Raw genomic sequence first — 13,596 nt, forward strand, 5'->3', positions numbered from 1 at the left:
ACAGGCTTGGCTCGGATGATTATGTACCATTACAAAAATAAATGGCTAGGTAGAATTGACCATGAAACTGGTAGTCCAGTTGGAAGAGATCAATATATCCATATGGAGAGAAAAGAGAGACTTTCTGAGAGAGGGACAGATAAATGAAGGTAGAAGAGAGTGGATAAATGACAAGATAACATAATCTGCAATAGAATAAGATTTATCAATGATCTGAAAGTCCTATTCCTGGGGTTTGTCTAGCCATTAACATTTACCTACCAGGTCTTTAGCCTTCAGATGTGATCAACAGCGGTGAACGAAGGCATGGCAGGGGTCTTTTACCTGGCAGACAGAGCCATGGGAGGTGGTTGGAAGAATGATTGAGAATGGACACAGTAGGTAATGGCAAATGGGGACAACACTAATGAGTGAAATTAAAGAAAGGTGGCACAAGACACACACAGAACTGCCCAAACCAGTCAGATCAATTACCTCTTGGGACAACTCTATGATGAGCTGCCTAGAGGAAGGAAGGAAGAGTATGACTGCATTTCTACAATATTTGTATGCTGTTGCTATGCACAATAATGAGAATCCAGCTCTTATTTTAATTATTTTAGCCTTGAATCAGGCAATCATTAAATAAATCATTCAATCATTTTAGCCATAACTCAATGTTTAAACAAGCTCTACATTCAGTGGAGGATGCCAGATCTGCTCCCTCAATTCTAATGAGAGAAGGGATCCTCAAATGTATAAACATGGCTGTGAGAGGTACCATCTGTCACAGTCTTTACACATGACTGACTCGCGCTGTTACTGTAAAGTATACGACTTAGCTTACTGTGTATTCCTATGAAGCTAATGTACTCACATCAAGCAAACCATGGTGAAGACTACTGGAATAGTTTTCTTAATGAATTCCTATAGAAAGCCTTGGAGAGTAGAACAAGACAGATGGCCCAAACTGTAATTGGCCTCCGTGTGTGTGTGTGTTTGTGTGTATGCGAGTGTGTGTGTGTGTGTGTGTGCATGTTTGTTTATGCTATGATGCTGTGTCTGTGCAAAAGAGTGTAGAATGTCTCTAAAAGGCACAAAATCCGGAGTTCAGCTGGTGAGGTACTAAAATCCTTAATTAACTTGATCATTTAAAAAGGTAACACGCTTTAACGTTGACACAATAAAACAAGGTTTGTGTCTTGCAACATGCATGTAAATGGAGAGGTGTGCCAGATGTGTAACCATTAGACCAGTGGTTCCCCAAGTGGGTTACAAAGCAATTTGGGGTGCCTTGAGAACGAACCAAGAGGCCTGGTAGATTGATCATATTCATTGTTTGTATATTGTGCGTGTATTGTGTGTTTTTGTAACATTTCACAGCATTTAAAAAATCAGCTACATTTACCTTAACTAGGGTTTATGTAACATTTTCAAGCCAACTAAGCTAAACTTAGATATTTAGAAATATGAGCTCATTTTAATGTTGAAGAAATTGTAAGAAATCCATTTAACATGTTAGTGTATTTAATTGTGTCAATTGCCTTTTTAAGTTAAATATTTATCTGTATTTATCTGTAAGTCTCTTGTTTGGAGGCTTTGAAGAGGCAGCCATGGGCAACTGCCTTCTGTTACAAACATCCAACAATAACAACACTAAATGTGTCATGTACTAAATAGTGATACAATATGACATTTACCACCAGTTGTTCTTTTATCGCCATAGCATGGTATAGAGATATATGTCTAAATGCAGAGAGAATTTTATTGATTATTGATTGACCCATGGCTTAAAGAAAAGTAAAAAAAACCCACTTTGAATCAGGTTAGGCTTGTTTTCTAATGCTGTGTGCTAAAATAACAGGACAGACTGTGACGCATGTGACTCTTAGAAGCGGCCCACAAATAGACATGGACATAGCTAAGATTTCTTCAGCTATAGTGCTTCACTTCAGTATGGCTTTGTATTTTCTTTATCATTTCCTTCTTCTGAATACCTTTACCTTTCTTCTAAACTGCCTCATTCAACACATCTATTCTTTAAATCTTTGGTACATAAACCTATAGTATCCAGAGTCTAGAAATACAAATACATATTAGCGCATGAAGTTTAATCTGAATAAATCATACAAGCACATGCACACTTAGCTCCTCAATTAAAAAAAAACAAAAACTTTGAAAATGGTGATCATTGTGTCCCCTTACGCTGAAGTGAGAGAAAGTGTGCATGTACATTGTGTATGAGGTTGCATAATGTATGCGTGGTTAGCAATTAGCTAAGCTAACAGCCGTGGGCGTTTATCTATATAGGTTTTTAGATGTTTTAGACCCTTAGTAGTATAGACTATTAGCAGCAAGAGTAATCATGCATTATTCATAACACCTGCTCCATTTACAAATACCCCCATGTATTCACTGTGTGTGTTTACATGGACTTTGCAGATTCATTTATGCAGGTTCATTCATGTAGGCCAGTCCCAGTTGACATTATGAACCCTGCTCAGTTCAGGGCAGAGTCAGGCACAGCACCCACATAGCTAGCATCTACGAATGTGTTTTACCAGAAGAGGGTGCTTCAGCAGTGATAGCTTCATGCAGTTGTCTCAGTGATATAAAACACGAGGGGCTCTCAGATAAACCCTGCTTGATGAGCAAAAGTCACATTGTTATTATGATGATTCTTTCATGTTCAAATAATCTGTGCGTGCATGTCCCAGAATGAGCAACTCAGTGGTGATAGTCACCAGAGTCATTATACTGATACTCCAGTTAATTCTATGCTGTGTTAAATTACATATCGACCCTCAGCCAGCCAGCACATAGACACAAAACCATGTCTGTCAATGTACAATGGGGCTGTTTTTAGCCAGAGGGGCCTGTGCTCATTTACAAACACACAAATTATCGCAATCGTCTGTCACACGAGCGAGAATGTATGGTTGTGAACTGATGAGAACGTCTGTCTGTTTTGTGCTTTTTGTAATGTGTTCCACCTACAGAGCTAATTATGACTACATTTTTATATCCAGATGACGCTTTGCTGTCATGCTTTATGTTGAATGCTTGAACTATTGTCTTATTTAGCTCACTTGTACACTTTCATGCCAAGACTGGGCTTGTATAATGCATGTTCGGGTCTTCTTGTAAGGACTGTCCATCTCTTTTTTTTCCTGCTCTGTCTTTTTATTTACTGTAACCAAGAGATGCATCGCTATAGAAACAAGGGCTGGATGGTATGAGGTAAACTGTTGTATGTATATTGTTAAGAGCTAAGAGTTAAAGTGGTTGTGGTGACAGAGTTTCATACATGTTGGTAGGGTTGAGCCATGTCTGCAAAAGACAATGTCCATAGTGAAAAATTTTGACGATGACATCATTGTTGGGGAAGTCTTTCTGATTTTGAGGCAGTGTGTACCCTCACAGTTACCGTAAGGCAGGAATTGATCATTAGCATACCGCTGAAGTCACCGTCATTTCCCACTGGCGCTCTGAAGTGCTGGGAGGAAAAGTGTCTTTGTCTTTGCACCACATGTCCTTAACTTATCTGTGTTCAGGCTCAGAAGCTTGAAACAAAGTTGCTGGCTACCTGTACAGAGGAAGCTAAGCTAAGAAAACACAAAAAACAAGAGCAAAGATGAGAGAAACACATTAATAACGGCCTGCAGAAAAGAAACTCCCACCAATGTAACCAAGTGTCTTGGGTTCGACTAACTGAGCTGGTTTAATAAAAAAATAATAAATATGATGAAGACATAGCGTTAGTGCAGTGAGCAGCTACAAACTTCTCTTTACTTTCTCTCCCACATGTCACAAATTCTTGCCTCACAGAAACTCTGAGTTGACACACTACTTTTTTGTGCTAGTGGGGGGGCTTTTTAATCACGATGCTACAATGGTACAGGGCTCAGAAGTCGATGACTGTCAGCCATCGGAGCTTATTTCTGCAGAACTGAAGATGGTGTGTGTTTTTGTGTGTGTGTGTTCTGCTCGCTCCATTTCTGACAGCGCTGTAAACAGCTGCTTTGTAACTTAAGGGTAGCTGTGTGTGGATAAAATGTTTGCAGACTGATATTACATACTTTGCATACATCCGTTTCATCCATGCCTTAAAGCCTTTGTTCGTAACAGTTTGAATGGGAATAATTTCTTTAAGTAGACTAGATTCAGTGTCTGTTAGATTGTACAATCAGGAGGAGGGCATTAAATATTATCTATTATTATTAGTAATGCCTTATATCAGTTATCTCAGTTTGTTGCTCTTTAGATAATTATGTGCTGGGCTGACTTTATGTATGGTGTTATGGATGTACTTGTAAATTAAAAGATAATTTACGTTATATATCCATTCTGTGCTGTTTTCACCTGCTACTTTGTTTGATACCACATTCTGTCTGGGAGAGAATGCATCACATTTGCATCTCTCAAGCAGTCTTGAATTTTTTTCAAAGTGATCGGTACACCTGGTCTGAGTTCAGTTGTGTAGTTTGTACAGCAACTCAGAGATCTTGAAGGTCTTAGACTCTGCACGTGGCTTCAAGGAGCATATGTATTTGTATGAGTGCATGTGTGTGAAAGAGAAAAAGAGTGTTGGCAGAGTGTTGGATTTATTTAAAGGTGCCTTTCAAAGCACTCAAGGACACGTTACAAAACACACATAACATAACAACAGTACATCAAACAATAGTAGCATGTAAGAGAAAGGAAGTAGAAGTATTTAACTAATATCTAGACTCTAATTAAAGCTGTGCAAACATAGCCAGCAAACACTTCTAGTACAACTGTTAAAAAAAAGCAATATGTCCATGTTTGGATAGCCTCTCATTACTTCAACATGAAATATTAATTTAATCACCTCTATATTCCACCCAAACCTACATACTCTTATGTGAGGTAGGTTGTGGAGACAGCCACATGTACAGCACAAGGTTTTCTCAAGGGTCGTCCTTGTTCACTCTACCCCAAGCTTCCTCTGTCTGAGTCATCCTCAAACAGTCCTCATACTTGCAGCGATGTTTCTTTTGGAGGTGATCAAAGATGTTGCCTGTTATGCTGCTGGCAACAACTGTCGCACTGCACGGCCCAGTAATAATGTATTTCACTCGATAAACGGCTTTTTTAAAACCAGAAATTGCAGGAGTTGTTGGAGTGTCACAATTCTCCAAATCCAAGATTCAATTTGACTTTGATTTCAAGGTCAGGATTCAATCCGATTTTCAATTTCCATCGTCAGACTTATTTGATAGATCCAACAGAAAACACCAACCTCTGGGGATTCAACAAAAAAACAGCAAATTGTTGAAATACAGTTTATTACAAAGATTTGTTTCTCAAATCTATCCAGAGTAAACCCTCCTAATGAAGTATCTCTGAGTAAGAAAATAAACCCCTGAACTGTCAGAGTAACCTCCAGTACCAGTGAGTTGATTGTCCTCAAATAGAAATCGTGACACCCCGAACCAACAGCACAAAGTTTTGTTTTGCTAGCAACTTTATAATTATTTAGTCCTGCCTCTGTTGCAGTTTATTGCCCAATTTCTTCTTTTAAGTATTTACACATTGATTTTTTTCTGTGAAATAGGTAATTATCTGCTGATGTTTCCCTTTTATGGTGTGTTAGCAATATCGCAAGTAATACCTTGCAATAGTTAACACACAATGAGTTGATTTGACACTTTAGGGGTACTCGATGTGACATTTAAAATCCTGTCAGTAAACAGTACGGCCAAAATCCATTTCATGGCACAGGACTTACTTGTTTACCACCCACCTCTAATTGAGAGACCAATTAGAAACTTGGAAATGGCACCCACAGGAGCGGCATGTGTGTGTTAGTCCCAGCCAAATACATAGATGTCTCTGTTGTCTTTCAGGATAGCTGTGCGAGAGTTCTCCTGTTCCGAGGGGCCAATAAAGAGATAAAGAACTACAACAGCCAGACCGCCTTTCAGGTACGTGTGGTATCCAAGAACCACTGCATGTTTCTGTGTGTGTTATTATACTTTACATCCTTGATGTGTCAGAGCTGAATGGATTGAATGGCTTGTCTTACAAAGCCTAATGCAGCTACATTGAATTTGCTGATTACTATTTAACATTTAAGCAGTGTAACAGCCCCCAACCTGCAGGACTAAATGTGTGAAAAATTAATTAGACGAGAGAGTGATGAAAAAAAATAATATCTTTTTTTTTTGTTTGTTTCCATTGAACTTATGTGTTTTCCTTTTTGTGTCCTCCTCTCTTTTCCACACCTCCAGGTGGCTATTATAGCAGGAAACTTTGATCTGGCTGAAATCATAAAGGTCCACAAAGTATCAGATGTTGGTAAGTTGTCGACAGTGGCAGTATATCACCGAGCTCCTTCAGTGCGTGATTTAAATGTTAATGTAGTGTCCAGGAGACATCAGACTGAAGGATGGCTGAGCATTGATAGTGGAGAATCTCAAGGAAAGTGATAACGGGTTATGTACAGAGGTGTGGGGAAATGAAGGAAAGGAGATGGAAATGTAAGGGATGTGGAGAAGGTCTGAGTTGTGTATTGGTCCCTGCTGTTGAACAGAGCCTCTGTGACATGAACATACAGGAAAACTCTGCCATCTAGTGTGCACAAGAAGTAACACCCCACTTTCTGATATTTGATCCCTTTTCACACTAAAAAGGTTAAGATAAATATCACATGTAATGTTTGGAATTAATGGTTAATTCATTCTAATTGTTAGTTTCCTACTCTGTCATTACACTATAGAACTTAAACACACATTGTGAATCATTTCAGCAAGATTGAATTGGTCATGATGAGAGTATTTAGTTCCAATGTACAATTAAAATTCAGTGATCAATATTAAAACAATAACAAGATCGACAAGGAACAACTATGTTTCAATAATCGTTGCTTTACTGCAGTTCCGTCAGCACCAGATCCATTCTATCATTTGATCCTTGTATAAAAGATTGAGTATATTTTATAGTTTTTAGTTTATTTCTTACCTCTGTGTCATGTTGAACATACAGCTATGTATGGTGCATACAGGTGCAGAAATACAGTAGATAAAATAAATTACCTCATATCTCATTATAGCTGTATTAAATGGAGATTAATGTCGCTAGTAACAAGCTTTAGACAAATTTAAGTGACCTTGGGATGTGTAGAGTTGCAGTTATTTCCCCATCAAAGCATTCTGTTTATTCTGCGGGCTGCAGTTTCTTCATATCCCGCATTTGTCTCTTCCTCCTCTAAGTGCCTTTCAGGGAGACCCCCTCCTACACCAACCGTCGACGTGCAATACCTGGCCCCCTGCCCTCGCCACGTTCCTTGCTCCGCTCTGCTAGTGACAACAACCTGAATGGGGACCACGATCACATCCACAGTCAGGCCCCCAGAGAAATTCGTGGCCGTCAGGGTCACTCCCCTGTCCCCTCACTGCGCAGTCTGCCAGCTCTTGGGCAGCAGCACAGCAGCCTTGGAGAGGTAAGATGGAGCAAGTGAGGCTGTTGGGTGTGTTTGAATTTTTGATTTGTGTGTGCACATTTTAGCATGAAGTTGAGAGTAGACAAAGCAACACAATTTGATCTTACACGTTAATAGTCTTTTTGTACTTTCGGTTGTATGTTACACAAAAATGAGGGCTGCACAAGAAGCTGCAATTTTGTGTTAAGTAAAATGTGTAACAAAGTACCATAGTGATGTAAGAAAACATGACTGTTTGGTACAGGTCCCAACAAATGTCACATCATGATAGTTTTATTTTTCAGTGAAAATAAAAATTGTAATACAAAAATAACCATTCCTTCTAATCTTTAATGATATTGCAATCGCAGTATGTCAAAATAATTATCACCACATCCTGCAGTCCTGACAAAGACAATTTACAATGTTTTACATGATACTCGTCTCTTTTTCTGTTCTGTGTCAGAGCCGTCATGGAGAGATCCCTGACAGCAGTCTCCAGAGTACAGGCAGCTCCAGATCCTCCCATTCCCGCTCACCTTCGCTACATCACATGCATGAGGAGGACAGGCCGGTTCCCAGAAGGTCCCACAGTCATGGCTACCCTCACGGACATGGCCACCGTGGGAGACTCAGGTTTGTAAGATTTGCTTTGACCTCAGCTCAACCCCATATGTTATTTCTGGTGATTTCTCCACTGAGCAAGTTTTGAGAGAGGGAGCTTTGTAAACAAGCAAATCTGTTTTTCTTCCTGCTCCTAATACATGTCTCACACTTGCCAGCCTTGGCAGCTAGTCACTTTAAATAGATGATCTGTGATTGGCCTTGTGATTACGTACCTACTTTGATATTTAAACCAAATTTCAAGAAGCAAAAAGCCCCATGTGATGTGTCTGAATCACTTGTTAGTCACCAGGCAGTATTCTGCATCTTGTTTCATCTGCTATCACCTGCTGCGGGTAATAAACATGACACAACATTAGTCAAAAATCAGTGCAAAATCGTGTTTACTATTCAAATCAGTCCCAGGCACACATGAAAGTCTTTCTCCTGTCGAAACTGAACTTGAACCCTACCCAGAAAAACTCATCTGTATAAAGCATTAACTGGGAATTTACTCAGCATGTTGATAAATTCTTATCAGATTCATAGTGGCTGATTTAAACTCTGATTAGTATGAGGTCTGTTATAATTGCATCCGGTGTAGCTGTTGTGTGGCCTGTGCTCCTGTCAGAGTATGAGGGCAATGATCAGTGGAGTGGTGTGTGTCTGGCATAGACAGACAACAACCCTAATTATGTAACAAGCTGGGCCAAAATGCAGCGTTTGTCCTGCTGGGAGGACAGAGGGCATACAACATTTTTCAAATCTGTGTGTGTGCGTGTGTGTGTGTACCTGTGAACTTGTATGTATAGCCACTTGCACACTGCTATGGCCATGGGTGCTTGCACAGTTCAGAGACAGACAGATGGATGGCGGCTAATAATGATCACCATGGGGACCAATTGAAGGCTGCCAAGCTGCGAATGTGTGTCAGTTTGTGTGTGTGAGAGAGAGAGAGACGGAGAGACAGAGGATACATTCTGAAATTAGAGCTATGAGTAATGTCATTGGACGGGCCACTCAGTTCAAAACAGCTTGTCACTCGATTGATACATAAATCCACAGATGTAGTTGTGCTGCTGGGGGTGCTGGAACAAATCTCCTCCCTTGTACTCTGAACCATTAGACGAACAGCACAATAAACTGGGGCTCTGATCACATCTCAGAGCAACAGATTTAAGTGGTTTACTGACACTTGGTTTGTTAAGCTTTTTATTATGATCATATGTCAGAGCAAGATCACCTACCTACAGCACACACCTAATGTGATTCCTGGATGCCACACACTGCTTTTATGTGTGTGTATGAGTGTGTTTGTGTGATACAGTCCGATGTCTCACAAGGGAATTGCATTACAGACACAGCTCCAGCGGTACTCCCCTCTCCCTCTAATACTCTCCTGTCACTTTACTCCATCCATCAAAGACTCTCTCTCTCTCTGTCTTTCTGCCTCTCATTCTGTCATTCATACACACACACACACACCAACACGTACACACAGAGCCATTAATCTATGGTTTGCAGCCAGAAAAGCGGCGACCATCCTTTATTAAATGGTGAAACATGCACTTATCGCTCACAAAGCTCTGAAAGTCTTAAAGGACTAAATTGTATAAACTTTGTTTTCAAATTCTTAAATTGAATTATATGAAGTTCATTCGTACATTCACACTGGAGTGCTTGACCACCCTCCTCTCTTTCTGTCAAGTGGTAACAAATTAAGTATATTTGTCTCTGCTGTGTCTGGCATTAACTTTCATTGACAAAGAGACATGCCTTTTGCATTTTGCACTGTCACTGTGCTCATTTTGTAGAAGGTTGATTAGCCAGAGTCTGAAGAAAGTGAAAATGAAAGAGGAGGATAGCAGGTTTAGTGTGTCTGCTGTGTCTTGGCCTAAATGGCCTTCTGTACACAGGGAGTTGAGACCTTGTTCTTCAGTGTGCATTACCCTTATACCAAGTATCAAAGTGAGGTGAATGTATAAAAAGCCCAAAACGAGCAGCTGGTCTCCACGGCCAGAACCTGCACCCAAGTGAGACTGATGCTGTCCTTGAATATTTTCCCTCTAATATTTCTCCCTCCCCCTCTCTGTTTCTCTCTCTGACCTTCTGTTTATGCCCATGGTAACTCTAGAGGCATTATGGATACCAGGGGAGTGTGAAATTAGCTTGGCCAGTCAACAGCCCGCCCAACGGCAGACTCCAGCAAGTTCCTGTGGAACTCACCATCACTTCCTCCTCGTTGCACGTGTGCATTGCTGCCAGGGTTAGATGGCTTGGCCTGGCTTCAGCAGAAAGTTTAGAAGGAAACAATAGAGAGAATACAGATAGCGCAGGTCAGAGTGGCTTATTAAAGGGTAATCCCGGTATTTTTAAATCTGGGAGCTAAATTTACATGTGATGGTGTCTAAACGCCTAAAGGGTACAAAAAGCCAGCAGCAACGAAATTGGCTGCATTGGCTGTAACGTAATCCTTGAGGGCAACTGCGCAAAGTATGTCCACTAAAAATGCTTGTTTTTGCTACTGATGGGCTAAAACTGTATTCAAAGTGTCTGACAACATGGTGGAAATGATCCCTTCAGAGACAGACCTTTTTGTTAAAGCATAAGACTCTTTTTGTTTAACCTGAAACAGCTGTTATATCTCCCTACTTATAGTAGGACTATAACTGGACTTGTTAAAAGATGTTTTTTTACCTTGCAGATCATTGCAAAACCCACTTCATTTAAACTTGACACAAACGATAGAAAATTACAAAAACTGTCTTGGTTTCTCTTTGCACTAATGCAACAAGCACCAACCCCAAATAATCCCTTCATTTATTGCGCTAGACGTGGAAACATTCTGGTTCTACATGCTATTCCCTCACCATCCGTTTTGATGCTCAACCTCCCTCTTGTTCCTCTCCTGATATTTTCGTAGTGTTCCATAATGTTGTCAGACAGTTAGAATAACAATCTGAGTCTGTCAGTAAAAAAAAACAATTCCAATACTTTTTGTACCTATTTATCATATTATATAATACCAAAATATGTAAAAAGGTTTAAAAATAGCAGAGTAACCCCTTAAGACTAGATCATGAAAGAAAAACCAAGCTCATGAAGGCAGATTTAGGCATAACAATCACTCCAGCTGATGCAGTCGACAATATAGTGGGACATGACACGGAGGGATAATTTGATAACATGGCAGAAGTTTATTTAGAAGCAAATTTGCCCTCTGTCAAAAGAGGTTAATTGGTTGATTACCATGATGTGCTGTCAATACAAAGGGATAATTAATCATCAAGATGACACTGTCTTGACAGTGTCAGTGTCAGAAATTGTAATATTATTGAGCTGTGCACCTTAGGACCTAAATATCAGTCTTTGTCTGGAAAGAACACTCTCAAACTGTCAGATTGACAGAAATTATATTGCTGAGCAGAAGAAACCAACTTTTATCATCTCCATTTCCAGCGTGTCACTCTTCACAGTACACAGAGATTACACGTTCAACCAACTTCCTTTGTAGTTGTCATGGTGAAATGTGTTTTTCACCAATATTTTTCAGGATAAAACAATTATTGCATACAATGGAAAGACATTGATGCGTTCAAAAAACAAAGAGCCTAGTTTATTAAATAACCACCAGCACTGTTCTGATTCCCCCTATTCAAACATGTTGTCCCCCCATTAGCTGGACAAAATGTTTGAATGTCAAGATGAGCTCTTGCTACCCTTTCTCTGGAAGAGTGTGGACAAGTGTGGAAGGATATTTGAAGTCAAGGACCAAAATTTCTTTGCAAATTAAGATTTAGTCAGTCAACATTTAATGAAACATGTTGTCATGTAAGATTGTTGTGGTAGCTGGCGGTTTCACTAAGCTAGAAACTGTGTCATTACCTGCTGATGTGCTGTATCGCGACCCCTCATGTGTTGTATAATGGCAACAAGCCCAACATCACCTTTTAATTCTTTGTTTGTTGCAGTTCTCCTCACCTCTTTTTCACCCTGTATCCCTCCCTCTTTCTTGCATTAGTCACACCAGTGGCTGCTGGCGTGTAGATTATCCATGGCGTCTAAACACAGCCAAAGGGCTGGGGTACACAGAGAAGAAAAGAGGACAGGAATAGGGAGGAAGAGGAGGAGAAGATAAAGAGCTGAGCTCCTTCTGTTTCACTGTGGAGAACCTACATCAAAGGCATGCACAGTAGCATTGGTCTGTGCACATCAGAATTATAGGTGATGCTGATAGGCCAACTGTAGTCCATGTGTGACTGTCTGCACATGATATAACAACAATATGGTCATTTCATGCAGTATTGAGTGAAGTGTTGCAGAAATATAATAGGTGCAATTGATTTTAAGTGTTAATCAGGGTCAGAATACATCACACAGTGTGGATTTGGTTAACAAATTGTCTCTAAATATGGTGACTGCCAGTAATTCCAGTCACAGAACTTTAACATGCCAGCACCTCATGTACGTTAACTACTTTTTAGCATTTTCTGCCACTCATTCCGGTCCGGGTCGTCGTAGCAAGAGGATAACCATGGTAGCCTTGATGTCCTTCTTGACAGCTACATCCTCAAGCCCTTCCTGGGGGATTATGAGGCATTCCCAGATTCAGTCAGATTGAATATGTAATCTCTTCAGCATGTTCTCTGTCAGCCCTGGGGTCTCCTCCGGTGTGATGTGCCCATGAGGTTTTACTCTGAGCTCCCTCTGCATATCTAAGTCCCTCACCTTGCTCCTGAGGTTGAGCCCAGAGACCCTGCTAAGAAAACTAATGCTGCCTTCTTGTATCCATGATCTCCATCTTTCTGTCGGTTACCAGAGCTCATGACCATGGGTGAGCATTTCAATGTAGATCAACTGAGAGCCTCGTCTTTAGGCTCAGCTCCATCTTCACCTACATCACTGCAGACGCCACATCAATATACCTGTCAATCTCAGATTCTCCTACTCTCACTTATGGATGACGCCACTACAGTAGGTCTAACCTGAAGTTTGCCATGGTAATCCACGTCCTAATCACTGTTCTAAGGAAGAAGATATTGCATCTGCTGCACTGAAAAAAAAGGCAAATGATTGAATAAGAGCTAGAAGCTTTGCATTGGCGTTTAAGTAATGTCAACACCCACCCACATGAAGACCAGTGAGGGAGCATTTCTACTTCCCCTGCACAAATAAATGTACACAAGCTTGCTTGGTCTTTAAGTTGACTTTTGAGACTTTGGAAGCAGGGAGAATGGTTGACATCTCCCCTAATAACAATAATAGGAAAATATATAAGTAAAGAATGACCACAGGTTTGATGGCCCCACATCCCACTGTTGAAGCTTCAAATATTTGTGGGTATATTGTCAGTTAGGTAGTTTGTCTGCACAATTAAAGGCTGTAAATGTATGAATTTATCATTGAACGTTTGTTGTCCTCAAGCTGAGAAGCACCTGATTCAGTTACAGATACGTGGAGAACCTGGTTTCTAATAGATGAGCAGGTATATCTCAATTTAGCTTTGAGCAGTATACATGCTATTCATGCAATGAGACTGAGACTTAAGTACGTTTTGTAATTTGTAATAT

General features: G+C 40.3%; 1 protein-coding gene across 1 annotated transcript in view; it reads left to right on the forward strand.

The window, feature by feature from the left end:
• The window catches only part of shank3a (SH3 and multiple ankyrin repeat domains 3a), a 150,048-nt gene that overhangs the window by 68,345 nt on the left and 68,107 nt on the right, over positions 1-13,596 (forward strand). The window contains 4 exon segments of the mRNA XM_084363630.1: positions 5,850-5,927; positions 6,234-6,300; positions 7,215-7,444; positions 7,890-8,059. Coding sequence (XP_084219756.1) covers positions 5,850-5,927; positions 6,234-6,300; positions 7,215-7,444; positions 7,890-8,059 — 545 coding nt within the window.

The sequence above is a fragment of the Pagrus pagrus genome, assembly GCF_965226575.1.
Source record: "Pagrus pagrus genome assembly, chromosome: 10".
Lineage (NCBI taxonomy): Eukaryota > Metazoa > Chordata > Actinopteri > Spariformes > Sparidae > Pagrus > Pagrus pagrus.